The sequence below is a fragment of the Microcaecilia unicolor genome, chromosome 3, assembly GCF_901765095.1.
Source record: "Microcaecilia unicolor chromosome 3, aMicUni1.1, whole genome shotgun sequence".
Taxonomy (NCBI): domain Eukaryota; kingdom Metazoa; phylum Chordata; class Amphibia; order Gymnophiona; family Siphonopidae; genus Microcaecilia; species Microcaecilia unicolor.
The window spans coordinates 492,011,306-492,032,860 of record NC_044033.1 but is presented as its reverse complement, the minus strand read 5'-3'; the positions used below and the strand labels follow the sequence as shown (position 1 = coordinate 492,032,860).

The window sequence follows — 21,555 nt, the reverse complement described above, 5'->3', positions numbered from 1 at the left end:
ATTTTTTTGTAGCAATGGGTAACCAGTGTAGAGCTTGAAGATTTATTGTTAATATGTTGAAACTTGCAATGTCCAGTCAATAGGAGGGTAGCTGCATTTGTATTAACTGCAGAACCTTATTCAAAACTGTGAGCAGTTCATCAGTGGAGTTAGAATAATCTAATGCTCTTCAGATAAAAGGCCCCCAACAAAATAGCAGATGCCGATTTACTTAAATAAAGACAATCAAATATAAGGATGATATGGAGCATGTAATTTCATGTAATTTGAGCTGTTTTCTTCTTTTAACCTTAAAATATTTTGTTCTTATAGGTATGGCATAAATTGTCTTATTCAGTTTGAAGATTTTGCCAATGCAAATGCATTCCGCCTTCTGAACAAGTATCGAAATAGGTACTGCACGTTTAATGATGACATCCAAGGTAATAAAATAAGATTGATTTTCCTGAATAATGTTTTTATATATGGGGTTTAAGGAAAACTGCAACTAACTCATAGCATTATTGATTTGGATTTTGGATTTAAAAACTTCTTTCCAATCCTGAATCACAGGTGACTTACATTCAGAAGACTTACAGCTACAGATGTGTGCTACCATGTTATCACATATTAATATTAACACACATCATTACAAACTATTTATTTACTTGGTTTTTAGCTTGTCCAAAGATAAGTACCAAGGCAGGTTTCAATTTCTATATCTATATAAATTCATTAAAACAATTCAGTGATAAACTACCTAAAATCCCAATCTCAAACCTCTTACAATTACATATTATAGCCAATAGACCAACCAACCAGGCCAATCCCCTGCTCCGGGACCATCCTTATGATTTCCCACTAAACAGATACTACAAAGACTTTGCACTTACTGTGCAATAAGTTTGGCAATTACTGCACATTAAGTGCAAAACTGTGTAAAAAGATCCCTAAATTTTCGTCTGAAATTTCACCTAACTTTAGGTGTAAAACTCCAGATTTCAGGCTTTCTATTGTTTTACCTAAGCTGTGTGCCTTTTACAGAAAACCAGTGCTAGGCACCTTACTAAGTTCCCTCTACCTGACCCTGCCCCATTTTTGAGGCACCTAAATTTAGGATCTAATACATATAAGTATGTAAGATGGCCTTTTACCAAAGTGTGTTAAGCAGATAGCATGTGAATTAATGTGTGGTAACTTGTTAATACACAACCACTTTAATAATTACTATATTTACATAACACGTAGCACACACTAATTCACATGCTAAATGATTAGAATGGACTTAGGTGGGTTATGGGCAGGAGCCACTCACTGACATTGCTGTAAATAGCATGGATACACACACTTAATACTAGGTTAACCCCAGTTATTAGTAACTAGGTCTCATTGCATAAAATGGGACCTGTGCTAAAATATTCTATTCAGTATCTTATATATCGCAATTTCCCACTTAAGAATATAAGAATAGTCATACTGGGTCAGACCAATGGTTCATCCAGACCAGCATCCTGTTTCTAACAGTGGCCAATCCAGGTTACAAGTACCTGGCAGAAACCCAAATAGTAGCAACATTCCATGCTACCAATCGCAGGGTTAGCAGTGCCTTCCCAATGTCTGTCTCAATAGCAGGCTATGGACATATCCTCCAAGAACTTGTCCAGACCTTTTTTTAAACCCAGATAAACTGCTGTTAACACATCCTCCAGCAATGAGTTCCATAGATTAACTATTCTTTGAGTTAAAAAATATTTCCTCCTATTTGTTATAAAGTATTTCCTTTAAACTTTATTGAGTGTCCCCTAGTTTTTGTTCTTTATGAAAAAGTAAAAAATCAATTTGCTTCTACTCGTTCTACACCACTCAGGATTTTGTAGACCTCAATTATATCTTCCCTCAGCCGTCTCTTTTCCAAGCTGAAGGGCCCTAACCTCTTTAGCCTTTCCTCATGTGAGAGTTCCATCCCGTTTTTCATTTTGGTCACTCTTCTTTGTCCTTTCCTGTAATGTTTTTAGTCTCATGCATTGCACCAATGATCTCTAATGTTTCTTATACCTTACAATAACACTATCTGCTTTCGTCTCACCTAGAATGTAAACTGCCCTGAAATCTGGAAAGGGCATATTAGCGGTATACTTGAATTGAATTAATTCCACTATGTCTTGAGATACGAACAGGATTATAAACCTTCTTATAGGCAATCTCACACAGGCCTTAAGTTGAGTGGGTGAAGGCTTGAGAACCATCATCCAATTCTTTCCTCAAATACTTGCCTCATGTCAGAAGAGACTATGATGTTAGGCCAAGAAATAGTGAGAAAGCCATCTATTCAGCACTGACAAACAGGCAATAGGAGTTAATAATAAAGGAGTAGACCACAGCATGTAAAACAGTGAATCGGCAGCAGAGCTGACTGTGCAAATTATGGCAATTGCTATCTCTCCTCTTGGACGCCTCTATGCCTTCAACGTATTTGGAGGCCTCTGGCATACTATCAAAATATTGTATTTTTCCCTGATATGTGATCTTGTGCTGCGCTGGGTGCAGGAGGCTGAAGCGGGTTTGCAGCAGCACTAAAAGTGAACAGATAGGTTTAAGTGTTTTGTGGGCCGTGGACATCTTGTTAAAATAATCCTGAAAGCAAAGAACATGTTTATTATTATATTCCAAAGACTTCCCATTTCGTAGTGATTGAAGGATCTCCATCTTGTGGCAGTAATTGAGCACTCTAAATAGCACCACCCATAGGTGTTCAGTGGGGGCTCTCTGCTGTCCCATGCGGTGGGCTGTCTATGTGGAGTGGGTCCATGGTAGCTGTTAATACAAGGGAAGTTGTCAACCAAGATTCAAGGAAAGATCTGAGATTTGATCCAGAATAGTCTCCAGTAATCCTACCAGTCTGAGATTGTTTCGGCAGGAGCAATTTTCTATATCCTCAATTTTATCCTCAAGCTCCCGTAAGTGCTCCAGCATTTGCAGCCTAGTAGTTACCACTTCCTGGATACTCTCACCGCTTCCACTCGCTGTTGCACGGCCTGAAGCTCTGCTGAAATTGAGGTAAAACGTTGCTCCATGGCATCCAATTTATGTAGTATTAATTGAAGCTGTTTGCTCACTGTGTGTTCCATTGCCACGTGTACCTCAGCCATTATCTCCGCATCCACTCTGAGCTAGATGTTGGGGATAAAGGCACACTTTTGTCTGCCATCTTGATATTTCTGTGTTGCCCTTCTCCTTGTATCTTTTTACGGATTTAGACACCATCTGTGTTAATCCTGCTTGAACCTGGTCCCACTGCTGCACCTTATACACGATTGCCTTGATGGAGGTAGCGCTGGGAGGGGCTCCAGAGTAGTTTATACTAGAATATCATCTGCATAAATAGAGAGCTTATATGATTCCTCTCCTAATTGAATACCGTACCATTTATACTAGGGTTGGCTCTAAGAGCTAGGGCTAGTGGTTCAAGGGCTAAATTAAACAGTAATGGGGATAATTTGCAATCTTGTTTGGTTCCTTTCTTAAGTGGGAAAAGTTTAGAAATTGAACCATTAACTGAGTTAGCTGCTTGGGGATTATCCTATAAGATTTGAATCTTTCTAATAAATTTAGTGCTGAAATCAAACCAACTTAATGTATAGAAAAGGTAGTCCCATTCTATGCAGTGAAACGCCTTTTCAGCATCGAGGGAAATTGTAAGCAAAGATTCATCAAAGGAATTAGCTTGGGATAAAATATTCCAGAAAAGCCTGGAGTTATCACTTGAAAGCCTGTTAGGGGTAAACCATTCTGATCTCTATTAATTAAAGTGGGGATAATTATTTTTAACTCTAAAAGACAGTAGCTTAGCATAAATCTTATTATCAATGTTAATTAGGGAAATTGGTCTATACATTTTCAACCTTTGTGTTATCTTTGTCAGGTTTGGGGATAATCGTTTATCGTTTATTTATTTACTATACCATTTCTAATTGCATTGACAAAACAACGGTTTACATCTTAACAATAACATATTATATTGAAAAAAACATATAAGAAATCCATTAATTTGATAGAAAAGAACAGCAAACTAAAACATCCATTCTAAGAAATATGACAACAATGGGCAAATCATTCATAACAAACTGTATAAACAAGCATATTATTTGTTATTGCATATTCATTCTGTCTGAAACAAATATGTTTTCAAAAGTTTGCGAAACTGAACATAGGACTCTTCCAATCTAATAATTTTAGGAAGACAGTTCCAAAGAGAGGGAGCTAGAAAAAAGAAAGCTGAGTTTCTAGTAGATTCCCATCTAGCCTCTTGCAGTGGTGGAATTACTAATCTATTATCTGTAAGTGATCTCAGCTCCACCGTCTGGTACTCTAGCTTCAAGAGAACAGACCTGTTCTCTGAGAGCTAGGAGCTGTTTGCATCAGGCACACACATATAACCGCTCACCAACTGGGAGATAATCATACATATGACATTCAGTGCAAGAGACTGGATAGCACCCCTCTCGCTGCTGGACTGCTGATTCCATCTTAGTATTTTTGAGTTTTTCAATACTTTAAAACTTGCTAAAGAATTAAGGATATTAGCCTAATGTAAAAATGTCTTTTAGTTTATGTGGAGGGGCATAATCAAACGCAAACGCCTATCTCCATGGGCGTTTATCTCCAAGAACGGGTCCGTGAAGGGGCGGTCCGAACCTTATTTTCGAAAAAATGGACGTTTTTGAGCTGGGCGTTTGTTTTTTTTTAGCGATAATGGAAACTAAAAACGCCCAGCTCAAAAACGTCCTAATCCGAGCCATTTGGTCGTGGGAGGGGCCAGGATTGCTAGTATACTGGCCCCCCTGATATGCCAGGACACCAACTGGGCACCCTAGAGGTCAGTGAGGTGGACTTCAGACAACGCTCCCACATGCATAGCTCCCTTACCACGGGTGCTGAGCACCCAACCCCCCTCCCCCAAAACCCACTACCCACAAATGTACAACACTACCATAGCTCTTAGGAGTGAAGGGGGCACCTACATGTGGGTACAGTGGGTTTTGGAGGCCTCCCATTTACCAGCACAAGTGTTACAGATGGGGGGGATGGGCCTGGGTCCACCTGGCTGAAGTGCACTGTGGTACCACTAAAAGTGCTCCAGGGACCTGCATACACGCAGGGCCTCTAGGACTTGTTGCTGCTGTATAACATTGGCACACCAGTTGACACCTGAAGACTAATCTCTCCGAAAACGTCCTTTATTGGAATAAGCACGTTTACTCACAGTTAACTGCAGAGGTTGTACCCCATTGGCAACGAGTCTCCCTGGTACTGAGATTAGCAGTAGGTCAGAGCTGGCAGAATGCTGTACAATGCCCTCTTTCAGCCACATTCAAGGGAAGAACTAAGTTGTCTAACGTGGCTAACAAAGGAAAGGGAACTAAAACTGGCTTACAAAAATGGCCACTACCGCATGGACTACAACAGGAAACACAACAGGGCACATTCTGACCCAGTAGGCAGGGGGAAAAGCACCATGGGAGAAGAGCCTACCAACTACCAACATCGTGAGACTGTAACACAAGCTAATGAAATCACGGAGCCCAATACCTTACACCCACCACAATGCAATGCTGATGTGACCCTGTAGTGCACCCGAGAGCCACATCTGACCCAGGGAAAGGCTGTGAGAGGATCAAACACATTCTGCTGTCATGGAGGTGGGTACGGCATTTGAGGCTGGCATACAGGCTGGGAAAAAAGTTTTTAAAGTGGGGTTTTTTTTGATGGGAGGGGGTTAGTGACCACTGGGGGTAGTCCGGAGACGTCATCCCCGATTCCTCCAGTGGTCATCTGGGCAGTTGGGGCACTTTTGGGGGACTTGTTCATGAAAAAAAAGGGTCCAAAAAAAGTGACCCAAAATCACGGTAAAAACGCCTTTTTTTTTTCGATTATCAGCTACAGACGCCCATCTCTCCTCGGCTGATAACCACGCCCCAGTCCCGCCTCCGACACGCCCCCGTCAACTTTATTCGTTTTCGCGACGGAGTGCAGTTGGAAACGCCCAAAATCGGCTTTCGATTATATTTATTGCATTTGTATCCCACATTTTCCCACCTATTTGCGGGCTCAGTGTGGCTTACAATACATTGTGAGTAATCGAAATACAATTGGTCACAGTACGATTATGGGTACATTGTGAAGAGTTATGGGAAGATTTGGGCACCTTTGCAAGAAAAACGCCCATCTCCCGATTTGGGTTGAATTATAGGCGTTTTTCGATTATAAGCTGGATGGTATATTATGTGATTTATCTAGTGTTTTCATTTTTAGATGGTAATGAAATGTATTTAAAACTCTGTAAGAGCACTCCTTGCCTGTTATCCTAATTACAGTGACTGAATATAAGTGAAGAATTGTGGGCAGGTGTTGGGGAGGGTGGGCGGGATGAAGACTAAACTAGGTCCTGCATTGCCTTCTAGAGCTATCTGTTAATGCTGTGGTACAAATTTCAAGTTTTAAAACTAGGGGGAAAGAGAGTGTGGAGATTAGTTGATAAAGTTTGCTTTTTTATATTTTATTCTGCCTATCAGTAACCTACAATTCCTCCTTTAAACCCTAATCTTTAAGTTCCCAAAGCACAAAGCAAAATAGTGTTCACTTACAGAGAAATATCCTCTTCTCTCAGAACTTCTCAGAAAGAAAGTTCAGTGGGAGCTTTCCTCTTTATATAGTTTTGATTTAAGGGGACTTTTTCAAAACAGACTCTTTCAAGCTAACTCAGTAATCAGGTTGCCCTTAGTAACCTATGCAAATATTCTACTTCCTCACACCTTAATTAACCCCTAATTGAGATCAGTGACAGTGCAGAGAAATGTCCTCTTCTCTCACAATTTATGCACAGAACTCGCTAAGCATGTTCTGTTACGCAGTGCACCTAACCTCTAACGCGCACTGGCAAAAAGGGGCATGGTTTTTGGCATTGAAATGAACATGGTTTTGGGTAGGGAAATGGGCATTTCATGGGCATTCCAAAATTTATATGTGTGCTTACAGAATATGGCCCTATGCGACTAAATCTATGCGCCGGGATTTACACCACGTTTTCATTGGTGTAAATGGAGTTGCATCGTTTTAGCCGCTGGGATATCAAATAAGCACATTCTATATACTGCGCCTAAATCTAGGCACTGCTTATAGAATACGCTTCGTCAGAAATGTTTTCCGTGCTGATTTTTTAGGTGCCATATATAGAATCTGGCCCTATATGCATATTTTAGGTAGCAAATATCACAGGCACCACATGTAAAAAATAAAATAGCTATCCACAAAAGCAGGTAAATATAAAACAAATTTGAGATAAATTGCAGCATAATTGAAACCAAGAGAAAGCAGAAAGCATCTGAACACAGAAGATACAAGCAAAGCACACTGTATATAAATTTATGGCATTCGCCAAACCTGAATACGTGGGGTTGTGGAGGTCTGAGCAAATGGTAAGCCAAACTCCAAGGTAAAGGATCTGTTGTTAGGGTGAGTACATCTAGCAGATTTCACAATAAGGTAGATATTTATTAATGTTACCTATGATATATGAAAACAATGAAACTTAAAAAGTATGACTGTTTTAAAGCATTCAAGTGGATCACTACCAATAATCATATTATTCCTTCTCATCAAGCAGATGAAGCCATTACGTATGGGTTATGTCCATCAACCAGCAGGGGAGATAGAGAGCACTCAAACTTTCACAGTGCCCTCTTGGCCAGCTAGCCCCACTGCCTCTTCAGTATTCTCTATCTCCCTTAGCAGGGTAGCTGCAGCTTGTTCGAGCTCCAGAAAAATCTGCCGGGAGGTGGTTCCTGGCTTGCCAGTTGTTAACCGGGGTGTTGGAGGCTATAGCAGCTTCACTTTAAAGGCACATAGGTTAGCCCTTTCCCTGCCTTACCCATACCTCTGTGGATGTGGACATATTGCCTTGCTTTCCCTGTCCTTACCCACCAACAGTGGATGCAGGCATATAGGTTCGCCCTTTCTCTGCCTTTCCCACTCATCTGAGCCTCCGGAGTCTTCAATACCTCTGCTTTCCTCACAGCTTAAAAAAAAAAAAAAAAAAGTTGCGTCGCGTTTTTAAACGCAGAGACGCTGGAACAGAGGTTTTTGACCTGATTTTCAGCAGGATCGTAGTTGTACACTAGATCCTTTGAGGTAAGAGTGTTTTTCAACTCCTCCGGGGTGGGCCCGCGATTGGGGCGATTTTGGCGCAAAACCGCCATTTTGGATTTTACCGCCGTTTTTCGGCGATGGCTGCGGACAATGTAAAGTGCTGTTCCACTATGGCAAGTGCAAAATCAGCAGCAGGGCTCTGTAAATCGTGCTGTATTGGCGTAGGAGCCAGCCCGAGCATGGCGAGCGATGTTTCTTCCTGCTCTGAGCTGGCAGCGGGCGCCATTTTGCTTACACCGCATGGCGCGGCCTCCGTGGACACGGAGAGACCTGAGCCGGGTGGGGCACCTCGAGTTGAGGTTATTTCAGGAGTGGCTAGCACCGGACAGGATTTGGGTGCCCAGGGTGAGATTTTCTCCCCGGATTTTGTGCTTTTGCTGCATAAAGCATACATGATGAAAAGAGCCCTTCCTCAAGGGTCGCCTGAGGCTCCTCTGATTGCCCCCCCGATGGATTCTGGCCTGGGACTGCCCAGTGAGTTTTTTTTCCCCGGATGCTTGGCCTAAAGATAAGCGCAGAAGGGTTAATTCCCCTTCAGATTGTGGTGCACCTTTCCCCCCCCCCCCCCCCCCCCCCCCCCCCCCCCCCGTGGTTGGGGTGTGAGGATTCGGAGAACTCTGACAGATGTTCTTGGTCTGAGGAACCAGAGTCAGGTGCGGATTTACCACAGGATCTGGATGATCCCTCCGCGGTGAGGATTTTCCACCGTGATGAGCTGCCAGCGCTTATTTCAGATACCCTGCAGGCCCTCTCGATTGAAGATCCTGACAGTGGCATGGCCTCCTCGGGTAATCCCAGGATGGCTAGTACCAAGAAAGCTGCTCGGGCCTTCACTTTGCATGACTCCATCCTAGAGCTTGTTTCGGCTCAGTGGGCTGACCCCGAGGGACCTTTGAGAGTTTCCAGGGCTATGGGGCAGTTATATCCTCTGCGTGAGGGACATATGGCTCGTTTTCAAATGCCTACAGTGGATGCCCTAGTCACTGCGGTGACAAAGAGAACTACCCTCCCTGTTGAAGGAGGTGTTGCCCTGAAGGATGTTCAAGACCGTAGGCTGGAAACAGCATTGAAACGGTCCTTTGAAATTGCAGGTCTCACTGTTCGGGCGTCTGCATGCAGCTGTTATGCTGTGAGAGCCTGCCTAGCTTGGCTGCAACAGACAGTGGCTCAGCCCGGAGATGGAGCGGAGCCCTTCTTGGATGTGGCTCCGCGGATGGAGGTGGCCTTGTCCTTTCTGGCTGATGCCCTTTATGACCTTGTCAGAGCTTCGGCTAAACAAATGGCAGTAGCAGTGGCGGCTCGCCGTAGTCTGTGGCTACGACACTGGGCAGCGGACATGGCCTCTAAGCAAAGGTTGGTGAAGTTGCCTTTTCAAGGACTTCTCCTATTTGGTGAGGAGTTGGAGAAAATTGTGAAAGGCCTGGGTGATCCAAAACCCCAGCGCTTGCCCGAAGATAGGCAGAGGCCTTCCTCTAAGGGCCAGGCAGTCCACTCCTCGTACAGACCTCGTTTCCGTGAAGCTAGAAGGTACCGCCCGGGGCGTTCTGCTGGGTTCACTTCACGTGCCCGTGGTCAGCAGAGGAACTCCTTTCGCTCGGACAAGCGTTCCGCAGCCGGTGGCTCAAGACCAGGAGTTCAGGGGCGACCCTCTCAATGATGGTGCGCCGGCCCTCTCCTCGATGCCTGTCATCGGAGGACGGCTTTCCCTCTTTGTCGAGGAGTGGGCCAAGATTTCCTCAGATCAGTGGGTTCTGGACCTGATCAGAGATGGATACAGAATAGAATTCAACGCCCCAGTAAGAGACGTGTTTGTGGAGTCCCGATGCGGTTCTGCCGTCAAACGGGCGGCGGTGGAGGAGACTTTACAAGGTCTGATTCAGTTAGGGGCAGTGACCCCGGTGCCTCCCGCCGAGCAAGGCTGCGGCCGATACTCCATCTACTTTGTGGTGCCGCGAAAAGGTGGGTCCTTTCGCCCTATTCTGGACTTAAAATAAGTGAACAAGTCCCTGAGAGTGCGGCATTTCCACATGGAATCCCTGCGCTCCGTCATTGCGGCGGTTCAGCCAGGAGAGTTTCTCACGTCTCTAGACCTGAAAGAAGCTTACTTGCACATACCGTTTTGGCCCCCACACCAGAAGTTTCTGAGGTTTGCGGTGTTGGGAAAACATTTCCAGTTCAGGGCCTTGCCTTTTCGAAGGTAATGGTGGTAGTAGCTGCTTTTCTCAGGCGAGAAGGTATCAGGGTTCACCCGTACCTAGACGACTGGCTCATCAGAGCAGACTCTGCAACAGAGAGCTTACAAGCTACAGCCAGAGTGGTCTCAGTACTGCAATCTCTAGGCTGGGTCGTCAATATGGCCAAAAGTCACCTGTCCCCTTCACAATCTCTAGAGTTTTTGGGGGCCAGGTTCGACACAGTCTCGGGCTATGTGTTCCTACCCGAGCTAAGGCGGTGCAAGCTTCAGAATCAGGTCCGTCTGCTCCTGAGGATGCCCCGCCCGCGAGCTTGGGACATTGTCCAGCTGCTGGGATCGATGACAGCCACGATGGAAGTGGTACCCTGGGCGAGAGCGCACCTGAGACCTCTACAGTATTCCCTACTCCGGAGATGGTCTCCTATTTCTCAGGATTACCAATGCAGACTTACTTGGCTCCCTGCGGCCCGTCTCAGCATGGAGTGGTGGCTCTCGGACAGCATGCTGCGGCGAGGAATGCCGCTGACGCTCCCCGTTTGGTGCCTATTGGTAACAGATGCCAGCCTGAAGGGCTGGGGCGCACACTGCAAGGGGAAGCATGCCCAGGGTCTATGGACACCCGAGGAGTCGGAGTGGTCCATCAACCGCCTAGAGTTGAAAGCGGTGTTTCAGGCGCTTCTGGCCTTTCAAGTGACCCTGAAAGGATTGGCTGTCAGAGTGATGTCGGACAACACGACAACGGTGGCCTATATAAATCGACAAGGCGGAACAAGGTGCAGAGCACTAGCCGCACAGGCCGAACTGATTTGCCACTGAGCCGAGCTGCATCTTCAGTGTCTGTCGGCAGCTCATATTGCAGGTCAGAGCAATGTGCAGGCCGATTATCTGAGCAGGCATCAGATCGATCCAGCAGAATGGAATCTGGCAGACGAAGTATTCCTGCAGATCTGTGCCAAATGGGGCAAGCCCGTGATGGATCTAATGGCGACAAGTGCCAATACCAAAGTCCCGTGCTTCTTCAGCAGACAGAGAGATCCTCGCTCGGCGGGGTTGGATGCCTTGGCTCAACCCTGGCCTCCGGGTCTACTTTATGTGTTTCCCCCATGGCCCTTGATAGGGCGCCTGCTCTTGCGGATTCGGCTGCACCCAGGAGAAGTGGTCCTCATCGCCCCGGATTGGCCAAGGAGACCTTGGTATGCAGACCTCCGACAGATGCTCCTGGAGGCTCCTCTGCCATTACCTCTGGTACCGAACCTGTTGACTCAGGGACCGGTAGCCATGGAGGACGCCGGCCGCTTTGGTCTTACGGCATGGCTATTGAGAGGGCGCAATTGAGGGATAAAGGTTATTCCAATAAAGTTATTTCCACTCTCCTGCAAGCCTGCAAGCGGTCCACTTCCGTGGCTTATGCCAGGATTTGGTGCCTGTTTGAGTCTTGATGTGCTTCCAGAGCCATTGCTCCAATGCGGGCTCCTGCCTCGCCGATTCTGGACTTTTTGCAGGAAGGTGTACAAAAAGGCTTGGCCTATAATTCCCTGCGGGTGCAGGTGGCAGCGTTGGCCTCCCTTCGTGGTAAGGTGGAAGGCGTGTCTTTGACTGCTCACCCAGATGTGGCACGGTTTCTTAGAGGGGTGCTTCGGCTCCGACCTCCAGTGCGAGCACCCTATCCAGCTTGGAACCTGGGGCTAGTTTTGAAAACCCTGCAGGCATCTCCTTTTGAGCCGCTTCGGCGAGCATCGGAGAAAGATTTGACACTGAAGGCCGTTTTTCTGGTGGCCATTACCTCAGCGAGACGGGTGTCAGAGCTCCAGGCGCTGTCCTGTAGAGACCCATTTCTGCAATTTTCAGAGTCCGGAGTCACGGTTCGGACCGTGCCTTCCTTTATGCCTAAGGTGGTTTCAGCCTTTCACCTAAACCAGCCTATTTTCTTGCCCTCTTTTTCAGAGGAAGAGTTTCCAGAATCTTTTGGGCAGCTGCACCTTTTGGATGTGCGCAGGACTCTGCTGCAGTATCTGCGAGTTACTAACTCTTTCAGGACTTCTGATCATCTGTTTGTTTTGCTATCTGGTTCTCACAGAGGGTCTCCAGCGTCTAAAGCCACTATTGCCCGCTGGCTCAAAGAAACTATCTTTTCAGCTTATCTGCTGGCCGGCAGGGTTCCGCCTGTAGCCTTTAAGGCACATTCTACTAGAGCGATTTCTTCCTCTTGGGCTGAAACTGGAGCACTCTCTCTTCAAGAGATATGCAGTGCAGCAACATGGGCTTCTAAGCTCTCCTTTGCCCGACATTACAGGCTGGATGTGGCTGCCAGGAGGGATGCGCGTTTTGGTGCACAAGTGCTAGCGCATGGTGTGGCTTGTTCCCACCCTATCTAGAGATTGCTTTGTTACATCCCATACGTAATGGCTTCATCTGCTTGATGACAAGGAAGGGAAAATTAGGTTCTTACCTTGGTAATTTTCTTTCCTTTAGTCATAGCAGATGAAGCCATGAGCCCTCCCTGTATGATTGTCTGTATGCTGTGAATCTGTTTTTCAGGTTCTGTTCTAATTTCCTGAAGTTCCTTCCTTGGGAGAAAGTTGGAAAACAATCTTCAGGATTCATGTTCAGTTTAAATTTAGGAGGATGTGTTCATTCCCTCCAGCATGTTTTTTTTTGGAGGATGTGTTGATTCTCTCCAGGAGGCGCGTGTGTTCCCCTCCAGTTCTATAAATAGGAGGATGAGTTCATTCCCTCCAGTGTGTTGGGAGGATGTGTGATTCCCTCCAGGAGGCGCGTGTGTTCCCCTCCACTTATACAATAAGGAGGATGAGTTTATTCCCTCCAGGAGGATGTGCATTCCCTCCTTTATGAGTTCATGCCCTTGTGATGGGCCATCGTTCGCTGTGAGGAAAGCTCTTGTGATTCCCATTGCGGTTTGCCATACTGCTTTGGAAGCTTCAAATACTGAAGAGGCAGTGGAGCTAGCTGGCCAAGAGGGCACTGTGAAAGTTTGAGTGCTCTCTATCTCCCCTGCTGGTTGATGGACATAACCCATACGTAATGGCTTCATCTGCTATAACTAAAGGAAAGAAAATTACCAAGCTTAAGAACCTAATTTTCCCATCTCACAGTTCGAGCTGTAAAGTATGGTATATAAGTAAAAGCATAATGATGTATTGGGAGCAAAACTTATTGCTTGACTGTGAATTATAACTAATAAACACTAACTGGAGACATTAGATCATATCACATGCAAAGAAGTTATAAATATACTGATTCTTTTGCATAAACTCTGGTTTAACAACACAAAGTCAAGACCTGATGAAATTAAGGAAGGATTTTAACGCTTCTGGATCATCGAAGGAATGTGTGCTGTTACGTACAGTTACGCTCGTGAGCACTAGATAAAGGAGGTCATATTGTGCTTCAAGCTTTTTAAGTCTGTCATGAAGTGAGAGAAAGATTTTCTTTTCTACATTCTAGATTTATTTAAGTCCAGAAAAAACATTATTGTAAAAGCTTGAATGCAAATGGTGTAGGGTACTTCTGATGATCTGCCCTCTTGGAGGGAATGCAATATGCACATTCAATCTCTAATGGCTTATCGAAATTCAGATCCAGGAGGTTTGGTAGGAGCTTTGCCCGCCATTCGGAATCTGATGTACTTTCTCTGGGACTGTTGTTCATATCCTCCAGATCTTTTTTTAAGGTAGTCTATTTCTTTGATTTTCTTCTGCAGGCCGATAGTAATTTCAGAATTAGAATCACATTTATTCTCAAGTACACCTGTATGGGTTTTGACTTCAAGCAGCCAAGATTTCAGATCAGTGATATCATCCTTCAATGCAGATAGTGAGTTGTAGTTGTCTTGTATGAGCCCTTTAAGAGAAAGTATTTCCTCCATAATTGTCTGAAGAGAGACACTGTTGCTTGTATCCGGAGCCATCTTGTTAGGAGATTGCGGCTCTTTTTTTTTTGCCATTTGGAGGCCAGTATCCAGTTTGAACCAGCGTATAATTTCGAGTTCTTTCCTGACATAGGCAAACAGATCAGTTAAAATAGAGTTTGCAATGAAATGAGCTTTGTTTACGCTAGTGATTGCATGATTCTTGTGTTGGTGTTCACTGTTCCCTCTAAGCTGAGTGGAAGACCTCCAACTGCATTGCTGCCAGTGGGGAGTAGTGCTTCAATATTGTGTTTTCAATGCAGACCTGCCCAGCTTTCCCATCCCTCAGTATTGAAAATGTGATAGTGAAACAGCACCCCCCCACACACACACACACACTGGCTGGACTTCTGCTCAGCTTAGAGGGAACAGGGTTGGTGTTTGGGAGCCAGGATGTCAAGCGTCCATGTTCTTCAGAGCTCACCTGCACCCCCTCAAGACCAGTTCTTTTTGACAGGCTCAGGATATCCTGAGATCTTTTCCTCCTTTTTCAGCAATATTGTGATGAAGAGGAATTGTTTGTGTTGATTTATGCACTGTGCACCTGTATATTATTGAATAGCTACAAATTTGTGCAAAGCAACTCTACAGTTTGGATAGTAGTGGATATAAGTATTTTAAAGAAAGAAAGAAAAGATGGAAAGATGGACCAATTCCCAAATCAGCAAGTCTGCCATTCCACATTTGGACAGAGGCCAGCAGTAGTGATGAAATGGGTCGTCTGGAAAATGAGTCTTTGACAACCGAAGTGACAGACTTTTCTTGTGAGATGGGTAAATCTGTCATGAAGTCCATGAAAATCCATTCCCAGGGTTTAGAAAGGTGTAGATAGTCACAGTAAGGGGGACTATCCCATGAAACCCTGTTCTGAGCACAGACGTCACAGGATGTAACCTAATCCTTAACATCTTGGCCCCACCCTGGCCACCAGAAGTCTCAAATCACTAAAACTCTTGTTCCATGAACACCAGAGTAACCTACTAGTAAGATTTTGTGACAGCTGCAAAGCACTTCCAGTCATGCCTTGTCCACGGGGACAGCTTGTTTCTATTGTACAGGAATCCTTTAGAGATATCCAATTAGGCTTAGGTACATCTAAGGAATGGAAAAGCCTAATACTTGGCCCTTGGCTTACTACAATCCCCTATCTGCTGATAACAAATGTATTTGTTCATCAAAATTCCAGACAGTATAATTATTTATTTAGTATAGCAAACAGTAAAACCCTAATCACAGATACTAAGAATTCCTATCACTAATGCCGACATTTAACACAGATAAGCAGTGTTAATTGGGATTCAAACATAGCCCTATTTATCTGTCCCCCCGAAGTGAACACAGGACTAAACCAAATGACCTGTAGGTGGCAGTATGCCATCAGGAATGTCTTCAGATCTTCAGGCAATAGTTCAGTCAAATGGAAGAAAGTTGGAGTCAGTGGGAAGGAGAAGAGAGAAATCTTGATTTTCTCCCTTTCGGTCTCTCTCTCATGAACCATATCTCTGCATAGCCATATAAAATTCCTGTTATCAGTCATGATCTTCAAAACATGATAAAAAAAGGAGATGGAAATTGGCTGATTGATGAGTACTGACCAATTGTGCCGAAATTCTGTAATGTTACTGATATGATGTAACAATGTATCTTCTTCAAGGATCTCTGGAATCTTCCAAGCTGATACCAGTGTTCTTGATCTTATGTAATTGATCTAGCTGGTCACAGTGCCTATAGATGATGCAATTAAAATGTAACAGTCCTTTGACACAGAAAAAAAAAACATTTTGATGGCAAAAAGCCTTTGGTTCAGGTTTGGTCAGGCTAAGTTCTGTGATACACATAAAATGGCAGGCTATGCCCCGCAATCCTTAATCCCAACTCCAACTCATCTCCTCCTTGTCATTCCTCACTCTGGATCTTGTGCAAATTCATCTTTGGGAGGACTCACCATTACATGTTCCAGAGTGTCTATGTTTCAAAGTCTCAGGGCAAAGTTCTCCTGGCAGAGAATGGTAGTAGGAGACTCTTACTTTGGCATCTAATTCCCTTCTCTTCAGGAGAGCATATCAGCCGTATTATTCTGGGTCCTGGTTGGTAGTCAGGACAAAGCTAAAACAGGAAAAGAAAAATGACTTAACAAGCTTGTAGAGTTCATATTCTTGAGGTCTTAAGAAACTCCAGATTCTTATAGTCTGAGTAGATCTGGACGATAACAGACTTCCTCTAGGAAATGGTGCTGTTCCTCAAAGGCAGTTTTAATGGCCAGTAACTCATTGTTGTAGACAGAAGCGTAGCTAGGTGGGGCGCAGGGGGGAGCGGTGGCTCCCCCAAACAGACTTTTAGAAGAGATGCCTGCAGTGCTAATAGCTTTCTCTGCAACCTGTCCCCTCCCGCGCGAGTCTTGCACCTATTCCTCCTGTCTCTTCCGCCCGCTCTCTCCCATCCGCGTGATCGCTCGTTTTTTAAAGCCCTGAGGCGTTCTCCCTCCAACACCGGCGATTCATATAGCCAGCCTTCTGCCAGCGTCGGGGCTTCTCCCTCAGACGCGTCCCACCTCTGCGGAATACAGGAAGTTGCATTAGAGGCGGGACACGCCTGAGGGAGAGGCCCCGACGCTGGCAGAAGGCTGGCTATGTGAATCGCCGGTGTCTGAGGGAGAACGCCTCAGGGCTTTAAAAACGAGTGACCACGCAGATGGGAGAGAGCGGGCGGAAGAGACAGGAGGAGTAGGTGCAAGACTCATGCAGGAGGGCAATGAAAATCACCATGGACGAAATATGTAAGACTCGGGGAGCTGGAGAAGGGAGAAAGCTGCCCACGGTTTAATGGGGGGGGGGGGCTGGAGAATGGAGAAAGCTGCCCAAGAAGATTTAATGGAGGGAGGGAGGGCTGGAGAAGGGAGAAAGCTGCCCAAGAAGATTTAATGGGGGGAGGGGGCTGGAGAAGGGAGAAAGCTGCCCAAGAAGGTTTAATGGAGGGGGGGGTGGAGAAGGAAGAAAGCTGCCCAAGAAGGTTTAATGGAGGGGGGGGGGGCTGGAGAAGGGAGAAAGCTGCCCAAGAAGGTTTAATAGACAGGAGTGGAACTGAGCCTATCTTTTGTAAGCAAGTGTCGCGTCTCTCGCGCTTGCCGCGCTCTCGGGGACCTTGGCATACCTTCAGGCTTCCTCCCCGGAAGCGCGGGGTTTGTGAGTCCTTGGGCCACTACCGTGGAGCGGCAGTGGCAGGCAAGATCACCTACAAGGTAGAGACGAGACAAGACTGGACTGGAACCCCGGACTGGAGTTCTACACCGAAACACTCGGAACTGGAACGCACCGGACGGGTGCGCACTGGAGTGGGGCCCGCTGGGCTGAACACACTGGAGTGGCCCCACTGGACTGGAACATACCGGAGAGAAACCCGCTGGACTGGAATACACTGGAACGGAACCCGCGGAACTGGAACACCCTGGACCTAGTCTTCACCTACACTTGACTGCCTTCCCCCTCGGGTTGAGCCCTCAGGTTCTGGCAGCCGGTAGGACTTACAGGAACAGCAGGAGTAATGGTCCAGGGGTGCCCCCTGGCACCTAGACGAAGGCAAGGCAGAGAAGCAGGAACAGTCCGGGTTCTGGCAGTCGGCAGGATTCAACACAATGACTAGTAGACTGTACCTAGGCTAATAGGAACGCTATACCCAGGCAACCCAGTCATACACAGGAACATACACAGAGCAAACTCAGAAGACTTAGAAAAGCTATACACCAGCTAACAACAAAGCTGTGCCCAAGCTAACAAGTCAAACACTAGGAACATATACGGAGCAAACTCAGAAGACTGGAAAAGCTATACACCAGCTAACAACAAAGCTGTGCCCAAGCTAACCAGTCAAACACTAGGAACATACACAGAGCAAACTCAGAAGACTTAGTAAAGCTATACACCAGCTAACAACAAAGCTGTGCCCAAGCTAACAAGTCAAACACTAGGAACATACACAGAGCAAACTCAGAAGACTGGAAAAGCTATACACCAGCTAACAACAAAGCTGTGCCCAAGCTAACCAGTCAAACAAAGAAACTCACACAGAGCAAACACTGAAACTGTGTACAGAGCACTCTATACACCAGGACCTTTAGATGAGATGAGATGAGCAATAAACACAGAAGGGCTGGAAACCCACAAGCGATAAACACAGAAGGGCTGAAAACCCACAGAAGGGCTGGAAACCCACAAGCGATAAACACAGAAGGGCTGAAAACCCACAGAAGGGTAGGAGACCCACAGAACAATAAACACAGAAGGGCTGAAAACCCACAGAGCAAAAGACAAGGAAAGCAAACGGTGCTAACAGCACACTAACCTCGGGACCTAAAGCACTGCGGAGGGAATGGCAATGCAAAGGCCAGGACTGTAGTTTCCAAGTCACTAATAAAGCCCTTCAACACCAGAGCCACAGGTGCAGCAATCACCTTGCAACCAAACAGAGGCTTGACACACAAAGCAGTCATCCCATAGGAAGGAACAGCGGGAGCCATCTTGGATACTGGCAAGGAGGAGGAAGCGGCAGCCATCTTGGAAGAGGCAAAGCTCACACAGGTGAGATTCAGTAGGGCAATCAGCACACAGAGCCAGAGAGAAACTAAGACAGAGACAGACACAGAGACAAGCAGAAGCCAGCACAGCCACTGACTCCCAGAAACAGGGTAAGTAAGAGGGTGGTCACGGCCACAGACGTGACAGCAAGGAAGCCAGTTTTGGTTGATCTGTGTCTACTCCCACGCGGTTGTCATTGCTGTTCACGCGAAACAAAGCAAACAAACTTATGAGCTGCTGCATCCACCTTGGCTAAAGTAGTTTCAGTTGGATAGGCAATGCCTTAAAGCTGGAGGAGAAAAGAAATAACAATCGAATATCACTAAAACAGCTTCAAAAATTATTATAGCCGGTAGGAACAGCAATTATAAACTCCATAGGTTGAGCTCATTTTTCTTCACTGTTCACCGATAGGGACACAGGGGCACTACTAGAAAGGGGGGTAAGGAGATAGGGACACAGAGGGGGCACTACTGGAATGGGGAGGAGGAGATAAGGACACAAAGAGGCACTACTGGAAAGGGGGGAATGGGAATATGGGGAGAATGGTGAAAAGGGGTGAGATGGGGAGAAAGAGCTAATGCTGGAAAAAGGGGGAAGATGGGGACACAGGGCAATGCTGGAAAAAGGGAGAGATGGAGACACCAGGAGGGCAGATATTAGAAAAGAGGGAGATGAGGAGACCAGGTAGGCTTGTGCTGAAAAAGGGGGGAGATGGGGACACAGAAAGGGCAGATGCTGAACTTGGGAGTAGGATAGGGACACAGAAAGGAGATACTAGACAGGACAAATAGTGGTGCAGAGGAAAGAAATGTCAGATGGGCAAGAGACCCTGTAAAGGCAGAAGAAACAGAGAAAAACAGAAAAGAGACAGTGAGACCAAAGCAAATGAGAAAATCAATTGTTCAAACAGTAGTACATTTGTCCTTTAGACTGTAAGCTCCTTTGAGCAGGGACTGTCCTTCTATGTTAAATTGTACAGCGCTGCGTAACCCTAGTAGCGCTTTAGAAATGTCAAGTAGTAGTAGAAAAAGGTATTTTATTTTGAATTTGATTTTAGGAATATGACAGTATTTAAAAATGCACATCTCCGATGTCTTCAAATTAGCAACCCTGCAGGGTTCCGAGTGCACAGATTTTGATGGGTAGAATCAGGGACTGCAAATCCCACATGAATTTGGGATGTCAGTTCACACTAGGACTGGTTGAAAAATCTCCCTTCTGGAGCTCAATCACTTGGCAGCTCTATGCACAGCTGTTTCATAGTGGGGACATAAAATGATGTAGAGAAGGGGACAGTGCCAACAGATGTAGAGAAGGAAAGGAAGAAGACAAGAGGCGAGAGAAGAAATGGAAAGGCCAACCTGGAAAAGAATTTGTATGGCTGACTCGTGGAACATGGAAAAATAAGACTGGGACCAGCCAAATTCCCAGACAACAAAGGTAGAAGAAAATTATTTTTATTTAATACTCTGTAAGGACTGAGATGTACCTGCTTTGTAAAAGGTACATTTTTTTCTATTTTTATTTTGCAAAGTACAGGAGAAAATGCATTTCTGTTTCTTTTTTTACCAGTATTGCACTGTTTATAAAGTCTGGCTTCCTTAGGCAGAGAGGAGGGGGGGTCTATTTCAATTTTTTGTTGTTGTTGCTCTCTATTCTGTATTAGATTGGTAGCATGGAATGTTGTCACAATTTGGGTTTCTGCCAGGTGCTTGTGACCTGGGTTGGCCACTGTTGGAAACAGGATACTGGGCTAGATGGACCATTGGTCTGACCCAGTATGGCTACTCATATGTTATATAGATGAGGGTCTGTCCATGTTCTGCATGTGTGACTGAGGTGAAGAATTATGCTAGCATGTAGTGTCTGTGTAGGAATGTGTAACAATGCAGCTGGTTCCAGTTTCCCAATAGTAGGTATATTGGTGCTCCAGAGCCCAGTGTAATATATATGGCACTGTCTTTTCATAGGTAGGTTAGGGATGTTATGGTGTGGTGAGTTTTGTGTTCTAGGGCAGTGTTTCCCAAATTGGTTCTACAGTACCCCCTTGCCAGTCAGGATTTCAAGCTATCCACAATAAATATGCATGACATTGATTTGCATATACTGCCTCCATTGCATGCAAATCATTTTCATGCAGATTCATTGTGGATAGCCTGAAAACCTGAAAGGCAAGAGTGTGCTCCAGGACCACCTAGGGAAATATTTCTCTTAGTCCCACTGTAATATTTGTAGCACCGTCTTTTCATGTAGTAGTAGTACTTAGGTTAGGGCTGTTATGGTGTGGTAAGTTTTCAGTATAGGTTTTGGGTGTCTTTTTCCAGGGGTTTGTGTTATTTCACAAAGTGTCTAGCCCTATTTGAATGTAGGGTGTGGGGCAAGGGCCACCTTTGGTGGCCTTTGTCACCCAAAATAAAAATGCTTAGGACTAGTGTTCTTCACATCCTGTAGAGTCACCTCACAAACAAAAGCCCATTTGATTTAAACAAGGTGTCTAGGACTGTGTGTGCTATTCCTGAGGTGATGGTCATGATTTGAATATTTTTACTTTGTGGTTAAGAAGACAGGTTGCCAGCTCTGGCCAGTTCAGGGACCTCTTCTGCGTCCTGCCACCTGATGTAACTTGGTTCCTTGTAGGCAGGACGCAACAGAGACAGCCTGTATTAATCATTGCC

General features: G+C 45.5%; 1 protein-coding gene across 1 annotated transcript in view; it reads left to right on the top strand.

Moving 5' to 3' along the window:
• The window catches only part of ME1 (malic enzyme 1), a gene marked incomplete at its 5' end in the record, with an annotated part of 362,344 nt that overhangs the window by 268,703 nt on the left and 72,086 nt on the right, over positions 1-21,555 (top strand). The window contains 1 exon segment of the mRNA XM_030195171.1: positions 313-422. Coding sequence (XP_030051031.1) covers positions 313-422 — 110 coding nt within the window.